The 23,075-nt window shown below is 42.2% G+C and overlaps 1 protein-coding gene across 3 annotated transcripts in view; it reads right to left on the bottom strand.

Annotated features, from left to right (window-relative positions):
- Positions 1-23,075, bottom strand: part of FAM3C (FAM3 metabolism regulating signaling molecule C) — a 50,197-nt gene that overhangs the window by 5,480 nt on the left and 21,642 nt on the right. For 2 of the 3 annotated variants that reach the window (XM_075208954.1, XM_075208955.1), the window contains exons 3-7: positions 11,209-11,258; positions 6,394-6,498; positions 4,205-4,237; positions 774-897; positions 363-421 (exon numbers count right to left, since the gene is read on the bottom strand). In XM_075208954.1, coding sequence (XP_075065055.1) covers positions 363-421; positions 774-897; positions 4,205-4,237; positions 6,394-6,498; positions 11,209-11,221 — 334 coding nt within the window. In that variant the 5' untranslated portion in view covers positions 11,222-11,258. Of the gene's footprint in view, positions 1-362; positions 422-773; positions 898-4,204; positions 4,238-6,393; positions 6,499-11,208; positions 11,259-14,129; positions 14,436-23,075 lie in introns of those variants that run through there. The other variant, XM_075208956.1, reaches the window with a different exon arrangement.

The following is a 23,075-nucleotide window of genomic DNA, read 5'->3' as shown; positions in this document are numbered from 1 at the left end:
TTCAGAAGTGGGCTATTCTGCTGTTTATATTATTTTAGAACGTTATGGTGAGGAAGTGCTGTAACAGATAAGTTCAGGACCAGCAAAAATATGTAAACTAGCAAGTGATTAGTCCCCCGTCCCCCCCACAGGCGCTATGCGTTGCAGGGACCAGAGGTGGAAAGCAAGGTAACAAAGAAAACATCAGAGACGACTATTAAAAACAAAAACCAAACATGGCATGTTCTCTCACCAAATGGCATTAACATTATTTTTTATTTCTTTTATAAATAGTGGCTTTACTTAAACTATTATGTAGGTAATAGTCTATCTATTGTAGTGGCTAAATTTAACTTGAAACAAAAAAAACCAAAACAACCTACCATTCACCAAAGCAGTGTTTATGCCACGGCCAACATTGTTCTTCACACCACTCATTAAACTAGAAAAGAGTATAGAAGTTAGTACACAAATCATCAATAGTCCCTGGTACACTAGACTTGGGTAACAGAACCCCTCAAGTACTTCTCTCCTGTAGTTGTCCAAACAAGAGTACTTTTCTCTTGTAGGCCTTTGATTTAGAGTATCTGAATTTGGGCAAAAGAGTGCTAGAGGTTGGCTAGTTACTAGATTTCAAAGTACATTCAACACAAAAACAAGGATTACATATTTTATTTTTCAATGTTTGGTCAAATGATGTAACTCTTATTTTGAAAAAAGTGCAGCAAACATGGTATGATTCTATATTGCTTCAAAAAAGTTAAATATAGTAAAAAGTGACAAAAATCACTTACACATTATCATCCACACAAATCTTGGGTCCAACCACATTTGCTGCTCCACTTGCAATCTTAAAGGCAAAGTGTTTCTCTGGACAACTCTTGGAAATCCCACATCTGTACCTTGGTGCCTTAGTAGCTGCATGCAGAAAGCAAAGAAAACAGTATCTAGAACAAGTTTTGAAAAAGATTACATCAGCTTTTTATCAGGGTGTTGCTCAAGTCAACCCCAGCTTATCTGGTATTGCATCATTTCAATACCATCACAGCTATAAACAGAAATGTTATGTTATTAGTATCACTTATCACATGCATGTGCCTGATAGACGAAACTACAAATGTGGAAAGTTCTGCTGTGAAGCCAAACAGGCTATCAAGAGACTAGAAAAACAACTGGCCTTCAAAAGCACATAATGCCTTTATTAAGTATGGATGTTCTGCAGTGAGGATCATTTATCCTAATATTAGACAAGCAATTGTCTAATATATATATAAAAATAATTGTATGGAAATATGGAGCCCACCTCCCCCCCCCCCCCCCCCCAAAAAAAAAACCCAAAACACATGTACAGAGTCACGGGGAGGGGGGGTTAATAAGCCGCAAAGTAGCTCTGGAACGTCATTGAGACTTCACAGCGAATATTTGACAAAAATCTTAGCTCATTTTTCCTCACAGCCCATAGTTATGTGAGGTAAAACGAGCGGAGATTTCTACTGTAATTGCCGGCATATGCGGCTGTGATGTCCGCGTGCCAAATAGTCCCCAATTGAATTCCTCCCATTGTGTCACTGTCATATCAACCAACACCACAGCATGGAAGAGGCACAGGTGTTACTAGGGACCTGCTAAAATGGTCTTAATGCAGAGACCAAAACCAGTCACGCAATGTATAGTCTGTCATATAATGTGCCCTCACATCAGTGGAGGGAAGGGCAGCAGGAATTAACGTGTTTTGAGACTCATCTTCAACACACATAAAGAGGCTCAGGAACTAAAATAACTTGTGTGAGAGGACTGGAAATTGATTATAAATTCAAATTCTACCCCCTACCCCAAATAAAAAACTGCAAACAGTTTGTATAGATCACATTTGCCAAAATCACAAGTATAATGGAATTTTATATAATATACTGTATAAAAGGGTTGGCTTTAGGGCACTGATCACAGCAAACCGTATTGTGTTAACCCATTCTACAACCACTGTACCACTATAGTCTTATTTTATATAATCTTTGTTAATGGTTTTTCTGCTTCATTTCCTTCTTTTCATAGAACAAAATAATTATATAACAACTTGGTGTTTTCAAGAACCTTACTATCTTGGACATGAATTTCTTAGCCAATAACTGATGCATATGACAAAATTTAAGTAAGACCAATTATGAAAGGTGTTTAGGAAAGATTGAATGAATTATGTAACTAGTTTTATCATGAGTCTCCCTATTGCCTTACTTTCCTATAGGTTCAGTATAACTTTAATACAAGAAGGTTTCAATTAGGATGGGTTTACGTAGGATCGAAATGTTCTGTTCTTTAAATCCTAGTCAGTAGTACCATGTAGCTATAAATTCAATAAAACAATCAAAGTGCTGAAAGAATAATGTCCTCATCCCCCATATACAAATCAATTCTTGTACATGCAGCTTATTTTAGTCATTGATCAAAATAATCCAATTAAATGTCTTTTGGAAAAAGTATGTGACCCTCTAGGTTTATCAGTTCAGTTAAGGGGGTAATTACAGCGATTGCTGTCAATAAATAGGAGGACAATCAGGTGTGCGTTTTGGTGGCTTTGCCCCATTTAAAAAACAAACCAGAGTCTTAACTACTAAATACTGTTTTTTACCAGAACTTTGAATGCACACCATGCCTCGATAAAAGAGGATTTCTGAAGACCCCAGAAAAAGGTTACAAAACAATTTCTAAAGATAGGGTACACAAGAAGAAAATTCAACACTCCAGTCAGTGGTCATCCAACAAAAATCACTCCAAGAGCAAGGCGTATAATTTTCCAGGACATCACAATGTTACCCTAGGGCAACTAAGGATCTGCTAATCTTGCACTGGCTAATGTCAGTGTTCATGAGTCCACCATCAGGCAAACACTGAACAAGAATAGAGTGGATGGGAGGATAGCAAGAAGGAAGCCACTACAATCAAAGATGAACACTGATGCCACTTTAAAGATTGCTAAAGACCACTCAAAGTCTTTGATCCTTCTTAAATGAGGAATGTTATGTTTGGAGAAGACAACAAACTACATCTAAACATAACAACCTCAACTGTGAAACAGGACGGTGGCAATATCATCGTTTGGGCTGTTTTGTTGTGCTGGACCAGAAAGACTTTCCTACTCTTCTGTAGAATTTAGCTCATCGTACCATCGATGATGATGTCAGGGTATCTGTACGTGAACTGATGCTCAGCAGAAGCTACCTCACCTTCTGTAGAGCTTCAGTTCACATGCAAGATAGCAGCCCTAAATATAAAAAGTTTGTCTAAAATAGATAAATAAAAATTAATGACAAACTGAAAGATTTCACGTTTTGAATAGGCCCAGACCTTAACCCTATCAAAATGTTGTGGCAGGAACTGAAACAAGCAAGTTCATACAAGCAAGTTCACAAACATCCATGAGTTGAAGCCATTCTGTAAGGAGGAATGGGTCAAAATTTGTCCAAGCCAACATACGGGACCAATCGCCAATTATTGTAAACATTTGACTGAAGTCATTGCTGCTCAAGGGGATCATGCTAGTTACTGTCTAAGTTCACATACTTTTACAGACAAAAAAACCCCAAAAGATTGTATAATTTTGATCAATAAATAATATAAAAATATATCCTTTTGTGTGTTATTTGGTTTATTGGGTTCACTATCTATATTTATGACTTTGATGAAGATTTCAATATATTTCAGTTCCACATTTTTGTAGAAATCCAGAAGTGTTCACAAACTTTCTGGCACCACTGTAACTTAATGTCAAAGAGGTCATAATTTAACACTCTACAGGTCAGTGTCAAATGTGCTGGCAATTTTCTAAAAACGGGCAGCTTGGCATTAACCCTATCAACTTTGTTCTACTGTAGGCTTTTAAAATTGGAGAGCTAATTAAAAATGTGTCCAAAATTTCCAACTTCCCTTATTTTGTAGGAATAGCCCCATTTTTTTATTTTATGGACAATGGCACAGTATTCGTTTCTTATGCTCTTGTGGTCTATGCTGGAAGAAATTCTTGTGATCTATATAATCTTATTCCAGGATCCAAAACAGAAGTATTATACTATATGTATAAACAACTGTGGAAGTTCTTAGAACAGTCCTTGTTTACTCATAAAGACAGTAGAAGTTAATGTGCATCACTCATGAGATTATAAAAAGAAGTCAGCTGCTGGGTCTGGTGTCCTTTTAGACTGAAAACAAATGTCTAGTTGCATATACTTACTTGGATGTGCCACGCTGTCCAGTGATGATCGAGCTGAAGGAGACAAAACAAAAATACAAGCAGTACTTTAGAAATAAGGATTCCAGCTTGCAAACAACTTAAAATAATGACATACACTATATGGACAAAAGTATTTGGATGCTTGACCATTACACCTACAGGGACTGTAATGACAATGAATTCAAATACCTATATTTTAATACGGAGTTGGTTCCCCTTTTGCAGTAATAACAGCTTCCACTCTTCTTGGAAGGCTTTCCACTGATGCTGGCAGGTGAGCTTAACCCCAATATAGCTATATTGTGCACAAAATTCTCTTTTATGTATATGCTGACAGTGATTTTTATATTTTGTTTGTTTCTGAGCGCCAGACAACATTTTTCCACAAGATGTTGGAGTGTTTCTGTGGGAAGTTGTGCCCATTCGTTCTGTAGAGCATTTAGGAGGTCAGGCACTGATGTTGGACAAGAAGGCCTGACTCGTAATCTCCATTCCAATTCATCCCAAAGGTGTTTGATGTGGTTGAGTTCAGAAGTCTGTGCGAGCCAGTCAAGTTCAACTACCCCGAACTCAAACCATGTCTTAATAGTCCTTGCTTTGTGCACTGGACTAGAGTCATGTTGGAATAGAAAAGGGCCTTCCCCAAACTGTTGCCACATAGTTGGATGCATAGCATTGTCCAAAATGACTTTGTATACTAAAGCATTAAGATTGCCCTTCACTGGAGATGAACCCTGAAAAACAGCCCCATACCATTATCCCTCCTCCACCAAACTTCAAAGTTGGCATAATGCAGTCAGGCAGGTAACGTTCTCCCAGTATCCGCCAAACCCAGACTCGCACATCTTACTGCCAAACAGAGAAGCGTGATTTGTCACTCCAGAGAACATGTTTCCACTACTCCACAGTCCAGTGTCGGTGTGCTTTACACCACTCCATCTGACACTTGGCATTGGTCTTTGTGACATAAGGTATGCATGCAGCTGTTCAGCCATGGAAACACATTAAGCTCCTGCGACACAGTTTTTGTGCTCCCATTAATGCCAGTGGAAGTTCGGAACTCTTCACCTATGGAATCAGCAGAGAGTTGGCGACTTTTACGCACCATGCAACTTAGCAGTCATTGACCCCGCTCTGTGATTTTAGGTGGTCTTCCACTTCATGGCCGAGTTGCTGCTGTTCCTAAACGCTTCCACGTTCTAATAATATCACTTACAATTGACCGTGGAATATCCAGCAGGGATGAAATTTTACAAACTGTCTTATTGCAAAGGTGGCATCCCATACAACTCTTTAAGTCACTGAGCTCTTCAGAACGACCCATTTTGCATTACAAATGTCTGCAAATGGAGACTGCTTGGCTAGGTGCTTGATTTTATACACCTCTGGCAACGAGTCCGATTGAAACACCTCCATTCAATAATTAACAGGTGTGGCAAAATACTTTTGTCCGTGTAGTGTATAGCAGTGCTGTCAAGTATCTTGACACTTTTATAATGTTCTATAATAAAGTCTATGAAGCTATCAGAAGATTCACCCCCCCAAAAAAAAACAACCCCCCAGCCCAGATATATAGTAAGTATTACAAACGCATGCGTCACATCCAAACATACATTTTACCCTTTGCTTTCTTCAAATGTTTTTTAAGATGGGGCATTTCCTTAAGAGGTAGACAGTAGGGGGTGGCTATAAGGGTCATAGTATACAGCCTCTATCTACTGTCTAACTAGCGTACTCTTCATACATTGAGTAATGAAGAAGTGCAGAGATATAGGTCTGTGAATACAAAGATCATTGCACACTTCTTCATGCATCGGTGAATGAAGAGTGTAAATAACTCCCGTCCCATCCAGTATTTCTATTTCACTGGTGTACTCATCATACGCTGAATAATGAGATAGCAACTAATTTTCTTTTGCATCACTCGCCTATCACTGCATGCTTCCTCCTACATTACCTTGAAAAGTCTGCCAGTGATAGGTAGAGGTGGAGATTGATAATTGAGCTGGAATGCTTGATAGAGGCCAGCTCACATGGTCACAAGCAATCCAAAAAATAAATACTACCCCATTTGGGGGAAGAGAGTACAGCAAGACAGGTTACCTGGGTCAGGACCAGCCCTGCTTCAGACACCCAAAATACTCATACAATCCTAATGGAATACAGAAGAGGTGAAAAATATTACTCACCCAAAAGGGTTCCTAAATTAGAATCCATCTTTATGTCAAATACTTGTGATATCACGTAAAAGGTCAATAAAAATGCCGCAACAGCTACAGCTAATTTTATAGCACCTAAAATCAATACAAAATCAAAAAATGTTCATGTCAGAGCAAGTTGGTTACTTCTAGCAAACTACATTTACAAGTCAATACATGTGTATTTTGCAAATAGATTTAAATAGAATCTACTAATGAATGTGATAGATTAACATTTGTTGGTGAGCTCAACTCAGATGTGGATAGAATTATGAAAGTCCATTACTTCATTATCATTTGGCTCAGTAGCATACATCTTCGGTTACAGATTTAAGAGTGAGTGGTATGTAGGATATGGTGCCAACAGGCATTAAGGTGGCATTAGTAATCTGAAAGATTTGATAATGGATAGATGGTATACACACACCCACCATTTTACATAGCATTTTTAGGGACATATTCAATTAGCCACGTTACTCGCAAAAGTAACGCGGGTTGAAAGTATTACCGGAGCTTGCAGCTCCCTGAAAGCCGGCGGTAAAGGTACCGTAATAACGGAAATTACGCGCACCATTACCGAATTAACGATAATAGTGCACAAACCGCGTTACTGTTAGAAGTAACGCAGACAAAAGACTATGCCCCTTTATAGCTTGAAAAATCTTGTTACTACCAAAACTGTTCATCACAATAATGCAATGCTATTTAACAAATGTTTATTTTATTTATTTATTTTTTACCTTAGTGCATGCTACCAATGGACTTTCATACTAATGAAGAAACACATGATATTTTATATACTACTTAAAATTACCATTTTTTAGTTTAATACAAGTTTACTTGCAAAACAAATATAAAAACAGAAAGGAAAATAATTTGATAGTATGCTAACCTGAAGTCATGGAAAATATCCACAATATTGTACTAGATATAATTTTAAGTTTTTTTCTCACAAAATATTCCATATTCCACTAATTCTATTGATGTACGAATGACCAAATCTGTGAAAAAATCATGAAATAGATTCCATGTCCTCCTATCAGTATACATAGATGCACGTTTCTAAGACATGCCTAAGCCTGTGCAATTGATAAATGATATTATATAATGTGCACTAATCCACCTCTATTCTCTTCTTGAGAATAACGCTTTTTTAAACAATTACACACTTCCTGCCAGCAGAGTGCGCTGCTGAATTATTGATTTCAGAGCAGCTTTTGTATTTTATGCTAATTGGTCCTTCAATAAACATTGCTCTGTCTGTCAAGAGCCATTTACATTCTCCTATAAATATGCAAGTTATATCTTGAGAACACTAGAGATGCTTTCCACTGAATTCACAATGCCAATACGAACTTGCAAATTATCATTCCCTGGTAGTAGGCATTTCAAACAGAGGCTCAATTATTAACACCTTTCAAGATTCTATTGCATTAGCAAAAAAAAATTAAGCAAAGGTCTTGAACCTCTTGTGTATATTTTTTATAAATTAGGTGGCTCATTTAGAGTAGGAAGCATTTGCCGAGAAAACTTATGTATAAAAAGACACACAAGAAGAAAAAAAAAAAAATCACTTGTGTGTATATGTTAATTCAGATTAATTTCAAGATGAGTCTAGTTCAAAGAGTAGCATTTGCACCTGATGTACAAGTGTGTATACTTATGCCCCATGATAGAGTAGAAATAGCAGAGATGCGGTTTGGCAGTGTTCGTAATAAATGCTAAAGTTGCATCACTATTTGTACACAATACAAAAACATAAAGTGTAGAATACACAAAAGAGACTTTTGACTTGCCAGTTAATAAATGTGAAACTGACATTTTCCATCTAAAATGTAATTAAATACAAACAGGTAATTTAAAACTTAAAAAAATCAAATGGAAATTGTCTTTCCTGCAATAGTCCAAATGGAAATGTCAGTTCAGTAATGTGAATGGTCGCCTGGACTTACATCATTAGCATGGCAGCTATATTATATCATGTACAGCTGGAGGGATCAATACAAAAAAGTTTCTATAGCCCGTTCAGCCACTAGTTACACAGCACTACAGATGTACTTTCTGATGAACTAGTGCTGTGTAACCAAAGGTGGTGCTGAAGTTGTTTTTGGTTTAGTCCGGCGGTTCCCAAACTGTGCGCTGCGGCTCCCAGGGGGCCAGACATTAAAAACAACAAAACACAGAAACTTACCAATCCGCGGATTGGTAAGTTTCTGTGTTTTGTTGTTTTTATGGCTGGCGCGGGATAGAGGTTGGCGACAGCGGATGGCGGCAGCGGGGCACACAGCGGGGCAGTGGAGGGGGACACAGCGAGAGAGGGGGACACAGCGGGGCAGTGGAGGGGGACACAGCGAGAGAGGGGGACACAGCGGGGCAGTGGAGGGGGACACAGCGAGAGAGGGGGACACAGCGGGGCAGTGGAGGGGGACACAGCGAGAGAGGGGGACACAGCGGGGCAGTGGAGGGGGACACAGCGAGAGAGGGGGACACAGCGGGACACAGCGAGAGAGGGGGACACAGCGGGGCAGGAGAGGGGGACACAGCGAGAGAGGGGGACACAGCGAGAGAGGGGGACACAGCGAGAGAGGGGGACACAGCGAGAGAGGGGGACACAGCGAGAGAGGGGGACACAGCGAGAGAGGGGGACACAGCGAGAGAGGGGGACACAGCGAGAGAGGGGGACACAGCGAGAGAGGGGGACACAGCGAGAGAGGGGGACACAGCGAGAGAGGGGGACACAGCGAGAGAGGGGGACACAGCGAGAGAGGGGGACACAGCGAGAGAGGGGGACACAGCGAGAGAGGGGGACACAGCGAGAGAGGGGGACACAGCGAGAGAGGGGGACACAGCGAGAGAGGGGGACACAGCGAGAGAGGGGGACACAGCGAGAGAGGGGGACACAGCGAGAGAGGGGGACACAGCGAGAGAGGGGGACACAGCGAGAGAGGGGGACACAGCGAGAGAGGGGGACACAGCGAGAGAGGGGGACACAGCGAGAGAGGGGGACACAGCGAGAGAGGGGGACACAGCGAGAGAGGGGGACACAGCGAGAGAGGGGGACACAGCGAGAGAGGGGGACACAGCGAGAGAGGGGGACACAGCGAGAGAGGGGGACACAGCGAGAGAGGGGGACACAGCGAGAGAGGGGGACACAGCGAGAGAGGGGGACACAGCGAGAGAGGGGGACACAGCGAGAGAGGGGGACACAGCGAGTCTGGATGCAGAGGGGACAGAGTGCCTGAGGGCAGAGTGTCTGGATGCAGAGGGGGCATTTTTGCATACAACTAAATAAGTATTTCTGTCCTGACCTAAATACTTATTACAATTTTTTGACCCAACTACTTCTAAAACAGGACTGCTCAATAATTATTTTGGAGGGGTGCCTTGAAAAAATTTGGAGACTAAGGGTGCCGCGAACTGCAAAAGTTTGGGAACCACTGGTTTAGTCTATTCCTTTCTGCGGCAGAAACACTGTGGGGATCCAACTAACTGTGGTCATAAAGAGATGGATGGAGGGATATTGAATGCATATGGAGAGGATGTTGAGTCTTTTATGGTGGACATTAGACTTGATGCGATGGACGGTTAGGTTTGAAGTACACAGTAGCTACTCTTTTCACCATATAAAGTATGCTAAATATTTACTGTTTTTGTTCCTTATAGCATATACACCAAGGTTACATATCTTGCAGTAATTCTGTGTGTTGTGCTAGTTTAAACATTTTGCAGCGCACATCAAGTTAGTTTAACCATACCTGACTTAACTTTGTCAAAAGAAACTTGGCAAACCTGTAACAAGCTTTATTTTATTTACTTTACTCAGCCTACAATATGGACAGGATAGTACTAAACAAACATTTCCAAACTGGAAGCTCATGTGTCACTGTATGAAATAAAGTCTCTTCAGACTGCTTAGCCATGGTTTCAGCTGAACCGCTGAACACAGGTTTTATATGACACTATACAGGGTTGTGAGGTATTTTTTTTTTTTAAAGTTATATTTCTTCAGTATATTTGCTGCACTGGACAAGAACTATGCTTACAGTACTGTAATATTTAGAGAGGAAGCCCATGGTTACAAAAAGGAGGAGACCACAGAAATGGTTAATAAGGGAGGAATTACAGCTGAAAAACTAGTGAAACAAGTATTGGGAATCAACCCCTGATAAAATATGTGTATTAAAGAACTCAATAGGTAGAACATTAATAAATAAAGTGTTTATAAAACTACCTGATCCAAACACCAAATCCTTCTCCAATAATCTTGTCAGGTTTGATATTTAAAATCGGCCTATAGTTAACCTGCTGCCATTTTTACTGGGAACCCAATAAATGGCTCAGAGCCATCTTGAAATGTTAGCACAAGTAATGACAAATATTCTCTGCTTAGGTCTGATGTCAACTTCCACTGCTTTTTAGTAATATGACCGTATTATTCTGTTAGTACTTGTGCAGAGAATGTTTCGCAGCCTTGGAATTTGGCAGAGAGGTATCCTTATCTGTCTACATAGGTTAGAGCAAGAGAAAGGCACCCGTGTACCAATCCAAGATGTGGGAAGGAATATATGCTTTCTACAAACTATCTTGGAGGGTAAAAGTTAGAGACTGTACAATCTGAGGATTCCTATGCACGTTTTCTTTTCAAATCTCCAATCCTGCTATAAATAGGACATGCTACCGTGTGCACAGTGCTAACTGTTTAGCAGGTTTTTGGACTAATCAGTTTGTGACTAAAAAGCAATCACTAAGAACATTCATCTTTTGAGTAATTCAAATTGTACATTTTTAAAAATACTGCACACAAACCTGCTATTCTCATGTTTCAGACCAGATGCTGTAGTGTTCTGCCAAACTGCCTGCAAAAGAAAAAAGGGGGTGTGTGGTCAATTTAAATGGAGGAACAGAAACAAATCACATTATACAAGTAACATTCCTTGTATTTAAGTGCAAAGGCAACAGAATTGTTTGTTCTTCAGAGCTTGAGTGTACAGTGAATAAATCCTTGCCAACTTCCTCGTTCCAGGTTTAAAATGCATTTTTTAACCATTGCAAAAGAGTTCTGCCAATATCAAGTTAGGATACACCAAAATTGAAATATTTATTAAGTCCTTTTCCTGCACTTTATTGGCTTGACAGAAATGAATCCCAACATATTAAACATATAGTAATAGAGGGGAGTCTACACATCTCTGTACCAGAGTATAAAGCTAGGACACACACCTTGTTAGATTTAATGTACCAGGGTGTAGGCACAGCTATGGTAGGAATGCACTGGTGCAAAAAGACTCTGGTTTATGATGTGTTAATCTGTCAGAGATACAGGGGCCTTAACATTAATTGCCAGGATTGGCCAAATAGTAAGAGATGTAAACCAGATCATACGTGTAAAACACGAGGTTAGTGTCCTTGGTAAAATAGCCTTTAGAGGTGGCAGTTCCAGTGATTGAATATCCATAATAATGTTAAACCCAACCAATAACCGGTGATCCATAGATATCATTTTGAGGTCATCTGGAGTCCCATTACATAAAACAACTATTGAAATAGACATCTGGAAAATAACTGGGCAAAACTCAGTTTGGAACACCACCCACATTTTGAAATTCTACTTATCACCATCAGCTACTTATATAGCGCCACTAATTCCATAGCGCTGGGCAAAGAACTCATTCACATTAGTCCCTGACTGGGGGGGGGGGGGGGTTGGTTAGAGAGGGTGAGTGAGAGGGGGAGCCACTAAGGTCAATTTGGTAGCTGCCATTTACCCTTCCAGTAGGATTCATAGTGTGGGAGGAAACCCACTCAACATGGGGTGAACATACATACTCCGCACAGATAAGGTAATTGAACTCATGACCCAGTGCTGTGAAGCAGAATTGCTAACCACTAAGCCACTGTGCTATAACTTACGATCCATTCATGTTAAAAGGGCTGATAAAACATCCCTGAAAAAGGTTTATCAACACTTTCCACGCAATTATCTTTATGTAACCGCTGTGCCAAATAGCATGGCTTCACTTTTAAAAAGTTTCCAATAAAAACAAGTTCCAAAGATTACAAGAGAAACTGCTGTGTGTCTCCAGTGTCACAACAAACACACCACCTTATCTAATGACCAAAGAAGAATCCAACAGGAGCAGTAAAACATTTTAATTATGTCAATTGAAGAAGTCTAGTGTCTATACAGTCCCACCCTTCTGAATAGATGCTATAAGTACAGCTGTTGTCTAGACTGTAGAGGTGTCTCCTACACTCCTTACAAAAGTTTTGAAATACAGCATTTTAATAAGATCACTCATAAGGTCATGGTCAAAGGAAGTGAAAAAAAAAATAAAAAAAAATATATAGGTCTTTAGATTCAGGGAGTTAATTTACTTCTTCGCAAACATCTTTACAAGCTTTTATCATGATGCACTCCTGCTATGCAAATACAAACCTACACTACACATTCATGATAATGTGGCCAGTGGTTAATAAATAGCTCCAGCTAGTTATTAACTGATGGAAGAATGCAATGTCAAGTCTGAAATCTGCTTTATCAAAAAAGCATAGAATATATAGAATTACTCCCTTACTCATTGTGGGTGAAATTAAACAAAAACACCCAAAAAATATTCATTAAAACTTATAATAAAATACATATAGATTTTTGTACTCACCTCATTCTATAAAGCACTAATTGGTGAGCTCATTACTTTAAAATACACAAATAATTGAAAAAACACACAAGGTACTAAATAACTTTAATATGCTTAATAATTGAGTCAGTCATACTGTTCCTACAGTATGTACATTTATTCAACATATGGAATGGTGATTTAATAATTGATTCCAGAGAGCTGACACTACTTGCTTTTGAACATATCTTCTCTATTAAAGGTCTATGTATGACTGTTTCTTCACCATGACCACACAGCAAAAGCGCTTCATATTTATCTTATCCAGGCACTTGTTAGATTCACCATTCATTTGTTCTTTTATCGTAAAACAAGTTATACCTGTTACACTATGGGAGACTGGAAACTTGGCATCTATGTCTCGATAAATGCAGCTATTATTCTGGGAGAGTAGAACAGCTAAAGCCAGTTATTGCTGCAGGACAATCCTATTATGTGTAGTTATCACTACAACAGTATGTAGAGCTTGTACAATGTTTACAGTACACATTGTGACCCAAATCTATTCTCCCATTGCGATAATACTATAGAGTGCACTTTCCATTGAGAAACTCAAGTTACAAAGGAATCTTGAGACAAAACAAAGCGACTTTTGAAAACAGTGAATTTTAAGAGTAAGGAGCCCACAGGTAGTTTCTCTCACGTACCCCCAGTAACAGTGTCTATCCCCTTATACCTTGCACATTGCTAAAGTGTATCTCCCAATAGTTTAAAAAATGTAATACAGGTAGCAGCCAAGAAAACAAGGGCACCGCTGAGCCCTAAAAGAAATACAGAAGGCACTGACTAAAAACTCAGGGAAAAATAAAAAATATGTTTAACCAATTAAGGAGCTCATACATATAAAGAATATATAAGATAATGAAAAACACACAAAAAGCCACCTCAGTCAATACTTAAAAATATGTAGACATGCAATTTTAGGAGATTAACATTAGAATTGCATGAATAGCTTTCTCAGGACACAAATAAGTTGACAGACCATGTCACTTAATACACAGAAAATAGTTTATGAGCTCAAACCACGAACATGCAAGAGACAGAGCTTACCTGGCTCGTACTGCTCCAGTGATAGTCCGTCCAAAAATAGTGAAGCCGCCGGACAGCTATCTAAAAAGCAGTGAGAATATACCCTCCTAGTTCTGATTACAAGTTCTTCGTAAAGATGGGAGTTTCAGATAATCACAGAGCAACAGCCTGTTCATAATATAGCCAGAGACAAAAAACAATGTAGCCGATCAACACCCCAAATAAAGCATTACAGACTCATCAAGGATTGTTTTGAAGTGGGACCTTCTCACTTAAATTATTGTGACTGTGCCATCAATAAATACCTCCAAGTAAAACACAGAGAACTGTAGTTTGAGAGCAGTTTGTATAGCTCATTCTCAGAAAAAACTTGATAGGTGTATCTAGAGTAATCTCCAATTAGCGTGAGTCAGCCTTTCATATCCTGGTGTGTGTAAACTCTGCAGTCAGAGAACAATAGCGCAAAGAGAAATTCCGGCACTTGAGAATCCACATATACATACTTTCTTTCTCTATTTTATGACAGAGGTTCTAGAGTGGAATGCACTGTAGACCTTATTACTGAGTCATTTCTCTACTGAACAAGCCTGAATAAAAGCCTAATAGCAATGTAGTTTAATGCCCCCCTTTTTCAGGAATTATTTTAATTAGCTATTGTAATCAGAAGTTTGTGACACTGATCTCATTCAGAGCCAATATACTGAAAGCAGAAGCCTTAATGAGGTCAGTGGATGTTTTAAGGGCATTATAGGTAGTCTAGCACATTAGAAGTGCTAAGGTGCCTCACTCTGCCACGGTATGGCCACACACCCATTGTAGTGTGACCACATCCCTTCACACACTATACCCACATTCCAAAAGTGGGAGGTCTGGTGCAGTTGACAAGTACCCTTTAACGTTGGTTTCTTGCCACACTACCATGGATACCTGTGTACTCTGCATCCACAGCATTGTGACAGGGGTCTTGTAGCAGATATCTGGAGCAAAAAAAATAAAACTTTGGTTTATTGGGAAATATGTTCTCTCTGCCTACAGTTAACCAATACCCCGTTCACACTGCCTCAAAAACCTGGGTTATTGCCAGGTTGAGGCAGAGTATGAGCAGCTCTCCTGCATCTACCCGAATCAGATGACCCAGGAATTAGACCCGGGTCTTTTCCAGGGTTATTCCTGGGTCCGACCCAGGTAGATGCCAGTCTGAACGATGATACCCTGGTTTTTCAACCTGGGTCTCACAGACAAGTGTTAAAAAATAGCTCCCCCCCCCCCCCCCCCCCCCAAACAAAGGAATTTGCTGAGATGGGAGGCTCTGTCACCGGCAATGTCCTGGGTTTATATACCCGGGATATTGTTGGGCGGCGTGTGGACGAAGTATAAGAGGCGTGTGTTATAAGATGCAGAATAAATTGTTTAACTGTAGGTATTCTATAGTTTCATGACCAGGGACAATTTTGGTATTTTACCGTGAGACAGTCAAATAGAGAAATTCTTGCGTTTCCCTGTCCAGGCTTCCTGTTAGACATAGTTGAATTTGTCACTTTGATCACAAGTAAAGATGAACAGATTTGCGTGAGGTTTGCTTGTTGCCCAGCAACCCCTCCACACTCCATTCACAACAATTCTGTAGATTAAAAGGAGGGAAAAGTTCTGGGAACCTCCCAGATAGTGCCTGCATTACAATAACACTGTCTGCGGTCTAAGAATCATTTTTGTTTTAATGTGCTTGGCTCTAGTATGACTTTTTTTTTTTTTTAATAACAGAAAAGCCAGTAAAAATAAGTTACATGTAATCATCTGCAGTTTCTTGGCACTGGGTGAGTAACGAACACCAATTGCATCACTCCTTTCTTTTCCCTCTTACCAGGGCAGCACGTCTCCCTTACTTGCATTGGAATATCAGTGCATTGGAATATCAGTGTACCCCTTTGTTTATCAACAACTTTCATTTTAACCACATCTGAAACAGACCTGCCCTGCAGCTTAGGTTTCCTTACATGGTGCAAAATCCCTGATGAACTCATTACTGCGACATTGCAGGATTTATTTTTTTTTATATAAATGCAGAAGGGGCACAGGATTCTGCATTGAGCTATGTATGCACAGTTCACTTTGACACATCAATTGTCACTCCAGGAACACCAAATGTATGGTTCCTGACCACAATATATTGAAAATGTACAGGAGCGTAATAAAACAGTGTACTGTATTATATTAGTGTTACAAGCCGCGGCGGTGCCCAGCCGCCGCGACTCTACCTGCGTCCCGGCTGTCGCTATGGCGACCGGGACGTCACTTCCGCCCATGACCCGGCCGTTGCAACGGATGGACGCTTCAGCGCTGCGTCCCGCGGGTGAGAAGCCGGGCGCATGCGCTCAACGCATTACAACACCTGTGGGCTAATTAATCTAGGTGCAAGGGGGCTGAGGATTATCAGAGCCAGGCTCTGATTGGCTGGGCCTACTACTTAAGGCAATGAGGTCTGCTACCTCATTGCCGGTTATAGCTTCTGTGCTCCAGCCTGCTGACCTGCTTGTTCCTGTTCCTGTATCCCGATACTGCTACTGATTTCCCGTGTATGACCCTTGGCTTTGGATTGGACTTCGCTTGTGTTTCCTGTGACCCTGATCTCCGGCCTGTTTACCGTTTCTGCTATCTGCCTGTGACCCCTGACCTCAGCTTGTTTACCGATACGGTTGTCTGCTGCCGGCCCTTGACCTCTGCGTGGACCTCACTCCGCTTGCCTGGGTTCTCCCCAGCCGGTACAAACTTCACGACCCTCTGTCAGTCTGCGGCCCAGTCTGTCCCCACCATCAGGGGCTCCAGTGAACACCTGATTGGCAGAGTAGATTCCGGGTTGTGTTGTGCCGGCTGGAGGGGTTCCTAACATTATAACCGGCCCACACACTGAGACGAGATTGCGATGGATGGAAGCGGATCCACACCGTCTCCAGCACAGGCCTTAGCAGCCCATGTTGAGTCCTTGTATCAGATGATCCAGGGATTGGCTGAGCGTCTGTCTGTTCAAGAAGAAGCCGCAAAAACTTCTCAACCCACTCCAAGTTCCTCCTGTGAACCCAAGATGAATTTGCCGGATCGCTTCTCTGGAAATAGATCTCTGTTCCGGAATTTCAGGGAAAGCTGCAAGCTCTATTTCGGGTTGAGACCCCGTTCCTCCGGGTCAGAGCATCAAAGAGTCGGGATCATCATTTACCTCCTACAAGGTGACCCCCAGTCCTGGGCTTTTTCTTTGCCACAGACCAGTCCTGCCATGCAGTCCGTAGACGCTTTCTTTGACGCATTAGATCTACTATATGATGACCCGGATCGAGTTGCCTCCGCGGAAGCTCATCTACGGGCCTTGAAACAAGGCCGTCGGTCGGCAGAAGAATACTGCGCTGAATTACGTAGATGGTCACCTGATAGTGGATGGAACGACCCCGCCTTACGTAGTCAGTTCCGTCTCGGCCTATCGGAGCAGATCAAAGATTCTTTGGTGCAATACCCATCTCCTAGCTCTCTGGAGGATCTGATGCACCTCTCCATTAAAATTGACAGGAGGTATAAAGAGCGGAAAACTGAAAAGGAGACATCACCTCCAACCGCCTTTGTTCCCGTTTCCACGGATGATGAGGAACCGATGCAATTAGGAGCATATCGTCTTTCCCCTGAGGAAAGAGACAGGAGACGATCACAAGGCCTATGTCTGTATTGTGGCACAAGAGGCCATTTCTCCCGCTCCTGCCCAAATAAGCCGGGAAATGAGCATGCCTAGGGAACAAGGGGAAAGTTCACCTAGGTCTGCAAATTGTCTCCCCGAAAAATGCCGTATTGATCCCTGCGCAGCTCACGTTCAATACCCGTTCCATGGACCTGGCAGCCTTCATTGACAGTGGAGCTGCGGGCAACTTCCTTGACATCGGGTTCGCCCGCGCTGCTGAAATTCCAATGGTAAGACTCAAGTCTGCTGTTACTGTCTGTGGTTTAGATGGAGCTCCGTTACCCGGTGGCAAGATTTCCTGGGAGACCCCGCCACTACAGTTGAATATCGGAGCCCTCCATTCAGAATCAATAACCTTCCTCCTTATTGATTGCTCATCGGTGCCCTTGATCCTGGGTCACCCATGGCTTTCCCGGCATAACCCTGTAGTGGACTGGATAAAAAGGAGAAATTGTCCACTGGAGTTCTTATTGTGAACAGTCCTGTTTGTCACTACCGCTGCGGGTGATCCAGTCTATTCCGGAGCAACTTCCCTCACAATACCACGACTTCTGGGACGTGTTTTCTAAGAGAGCGGCGGATACCCTACCACCTCAACGTGACTTCGACTGCGCTATCGAGCTCATACCTGGTTCCAAGTTGCCTAAGGGACGCCTGTATTCCCTCTCAGCTCCCGAGACCAAGTCCATGCAGGAGTATATTAAGGAGAATTTAGAAAGGGGCTTCATCAGGCCGTCCAAATCTCCAGTAGGAGCTGGTTGTTTTTTGTATCTAAAAAAGACGGAGGGCTAAGACCCTGTATTGACTACAGAGGATTGAACCTCATCACAGTTGAAAACACCTATCCACTTCCTCATCTCTGTATTGTTCGATAAACTAAGAGGTGCAACAGTCTTCACCAAAATTGATCTCCGGGGTGCATATAACCTCATACGTATTAGAGCAGGTGATGAGTGGAAGACGGCATTCAATACGCTCTCCGGCCACTATGAATATTTGGTCATGCCGTTTGGTCTGAGTAACGCCCCTGCAGTATTTCAGGATCTAATTAATGAAGTGCTACGTGAGTTTCTGGGACATTTCGTTGTGGTTTACTTGGACGACATCCTCATATATTCGGACTCGTCAGTACACCAGGGTCATGTCAGACAAATGTTACAAAAGTTGAGAAAACATCACCTCTATGCTAAACTCGAAAAATGTGAGTTTGAGGTTCAGAAGGTATCCTTTCTTGGTTATATTATCTCCTCGGAAGGATTCTTTATGGACCCAACCAAGGCCCAAGCAATCCTAGACTGGGTACAACCGAATAACCTCAAAGCAGTCCAGAGATTCCTGGGATTCGCCAATTACTACAGGAGGTTTATTGGCGGTTTTGCGGATATTGTGGCTCCTATTGTCACCTTGACTCGCAAGGGAAGCGACCCAGCTAACTGGACATCTCAGGCAATAACTGCGTTTGAAACCCTGAAGAACGCCTTCGTGTCTGCTCAGGTCCTCAGACACCCGGATCCTAAGTTACCGTTTATCCTTGAGGTTGATGCCTCTGACGTCTGTGCGGGTGCCATCTTGTCTCAAAAAGATTCCCAGACTCACCGCTTACATCCATGTGCCTATTTCTCTCACCAGTTCTCTTCAGCGGAGGCCAACTATGATGTGGGAAACCGAGAGCTGTTGGCACTCAAATGGGCCTTCGAGGAATGGCTACATTGGTTGGAAGGCGCTACTCACCAGAACTCCGTTATAACGGATCATAAAAATCTGCAGTATATACAGTCGGCTAAACGACTGAACCTTCGGCAGGCTCGTTGGTCGCTGTTCCTTACTCGTTTTAACTTTGTAATTACATATCGTCCAGGATCTAAGAATGTCCGGGCAGACGCCCTGTCCAGAAGCGTTCTGGCACACCATGCTCCAGTTACTAATCCAGAACCTATTATCCCCTTGTCTATGATTCATGCTGGGTTAACCCAAGACCTGAGCTGTACTTTACAGAGGTTTCAGAGATTAGCCCCTGATAATACTCCAGTAGGAGGTTTGTTTGTCCCAGTTCATCTGAGGAGGGCAGTTCTTGCTGAAGCACACAATAGTCAAACTGCCGGACATCCGGGAGTCTAAGACAATAGAAATCCTTTCCCGTACTGTATGGTGGCCATCTTTGTCTGCTGACGTCAAGAGTCACGTCTTGTCATGTGAGGTTTGTGCCAGAAACAAAGTCCCCAGGACCCGTCCAGTAGGTCAGTTAGTTCCTTTGGCCATTCCTGCAAAACCATAAACGCACTTGTCCATGGACTTTATAGTTGATCTACCACCTTCTGAAGGACACACTACCATTTGGGTCGTGGTAGACCGGTTCAGCAAAATGTCACATTTCATTCCACTAACCAAACTGCCTACTGCTCGGGATTTGGCCGTCTTATTCATTCAACATATTTTCCGGCTCCATGGACTTCCTACTGACAGTGTCCGATCGGGGTTCTCAGTTCATAGCCCAATTCTGGAAATCCTTCTGTACTCTCCTTGGAATCAGGATCAGTCTGTCATCTGCATACCACCCTCAGTCAAATGGGCAGACTGAAAGGGTTAACCAGTCACTGGAACAGTTCCTCCGATGTTATACTTCAGAGTTCCATGACAACTGGTCCTCTTTGCTGCCCTGGGCAGAGTTTGCCTACAATAACTCATCTCACTCATCTACTCAAACTTCCCCGTTCTACTGTAACTTCGGTTTCCATCCCAGGTCTAATTCACTATAATCTCTCAAATCTGCTGGTATCCCGGAGATTCGTTCCACAGCTGCTGATCCGAGAGTAATTTGGAGGAAAGTTTAGTCCTCCTTGAGAAAATCCTCATTGTCTGCTAAAAAAAATTCGGACCGCCATCGTACCACCTGCTCATTCAAAGTGGGCCAGAAATTGTGGCTTTCAACTCGGAATGTTAGGCTCAGACAGCCTTGTAAAAAACTAGGGCCTAAATTTATTGGTCCGTTCATGATCACCAAGCATTAATCCGGTAGCTTTTAGGTTGAAGATTTCTGGCTAACTAAAGATTCCGAACACGTTTCATTGTTCATTACTTAAACCAGTACTATACCCGAGTCAATCCCAGCCGACAGGGCTTTCTGTGGGAAATAGGAACACACCACAAAAATTTGTGGTCCAGAAAGTTCTTGACTCCAAAAAAGTGCAGGGGCAGGTACACTTCTTAGTACAATGGAAAAAACGTGGATTAGAGGAACGATCCTGGGTCCCGCGAAGACGACTATGTGCGCCTAAACAGTTGAAGGATTTCTTCAAAAAATTTCCAAAGAAACCTGGATGTCGGGGTCCCTCGACCTCAAGGGGGGGGGGGGAGGTACTGTTACAATCCGCGGCGGTGCCCAGCCGCCGCGACTCTCCTACCTGCGTCCCGGCTGTCGCTATGGCGACCGGGACGTCACTTCCACCCATGACCCGGCCGTTGCAACGGATGGACGCTTCAGCGCTGCGTCCCGCGGGTGAGAAGCCGGGCGCATGCGCTCAACACATTACAACACCTGTGGGCTAATTAATCTAGGTGCAAGGGGGCTGAGGATTATCAGAGCCAGGCTCTGATTGGCTGGGACTACTACTTAAGGCAATGAGGTCTGCTACCTCATTGCCGGTTATAGCTTCTGTGCTCCAGCCTGCTGACCTGCTTGTTCCTGTTCCTGTATCCTGATACTGCTACTGATTTCCCGTGTATGACCCTTGGCTTTGGATTGGACTTTGCTTGTGTTTCCTGTGACCCTGATCTCCGGCCTGTTTACCGTTTCTGCTATCTGCCTGTGACCCCTGACCTCAGCTTGTTTACCGATACGGTTGTCTGCTGCCGGCCCTTGACCTCTGCGTGGACCTCACTCCGCTTGCCTGGGTTCTCCCCAGCCGGTACACACTTCACGACCCTCTGTCAGTCTGCGGCCCAGTCTGTCCCCACCATCAGGGGCTCCAGTGAACACCTGATTGGCAGAGTAGATTCCGGGTTGTGTTGTGCCGGCTGGAGGGGTTACTAACAATTAGAAGAGAGAATTAATGTCTTCTGAGGACACTACTTTTATACAGTGATACGAGTCAAGATTTATGATTGAAATTCTAATTAGTTGGATAACATACACCTGAGCCTGTTACATAGGTTTTACATATCCAGAAACACTATTAGAAGGAACTATGAACCAGAGTCTTGCCCTGGATTGGTGAGCCGACACCAGTCGGTGTGAATATCTTAATCTAAGAGACAAGCACAGTGCACTAATAAATTCACCCACAATATCTGGACACAAATTAATACCATGGCTCCATCCTCTTAATGATCTTTATAGTGGAAATTTAAAGCTTTAACTAGCATTTTTCTACACACATTTCTACAGGTCCAATGAGCATTCTAGAGTAATATCGGTTACAAAAACTTAATTTGAGGGAGGGAAATGCAGTAAAAGCTGTGTGCAGTTATTTGACATATAATTAGTATTAAAGGTCAAAGAAGTGTGAAATAATAGGTGCATAATGAACTCCTGACTGGTATATTGTGGATTGTTTGAAACCACAGCATGAGACTGGTTGATATGCAGCAAGAACACATTGCAATCATCCTCTATGTATATCCACCATGTCTTCCCACTGGGAATAGACGCACGCTGGAGATATTTCAGCTATAGGGCGCATGGGCAAGAATTTTCTCAATGCATTCCAGACGTGTCAGAGAGACTTTGGGTGGCTAAAATGGTTTCATTAAAAAGACAGGAACATGAACACAGATAAGATTAAAAGCGTCAAACATCTTCAGCCCAGGTATGCAGACTAAAACATGCAAGCCACAATTTTCATAATATTAAAATATAATTCAATCATTTTATGCACATAGACAATATCAATACAAAGGCACGTCTGAAGAATCTAAATGCAGGTTCTGTATGCTTTCCAAGGAAAATACCACATAGCACAAAAGTCACAATGGTCAAACACAAGTGAATGTACCCTCAATTAGTTTGGTTTCAAGTAATTACAAATACCATGCGAGATAGATTACAATATTCTTAATCTGAATCCACAGCAACTACTAGTGTTCAGGGAATGCTTACTAACTCACCAGTACATTAACAAGACATTGCCAGTCTACTTTAAATATGCATGCTACAAGCAATAGACAATAAGACCTGCACCTTGCTGGACTAAGTGAGTGGATTAGAACCTGAATACTTTCTTTATATTCAGCCACTACATTTTCCCTAAAGA

The sequence above is a fragment of the Mixophyes fleayi genome, chromosome 4 (genome assembly GCF_038048845.1).
Source record: "Mixophyes fleayi isolate aMixFle1 chromosome 4, aMixFle1.hap1, whole genome shotgun sequence".
Classification (NCBI taxonomy): Eukaryota; Metazoa; Chordata; class Amphibia; order Anura; family Limnodynastidae; genus Mixophyes; species Mixophyes fleayi.
Note: the sequence above shows the minus strand (reverse complement) of the source record. Positions and strands in the feature narration are given on the sequence as shown.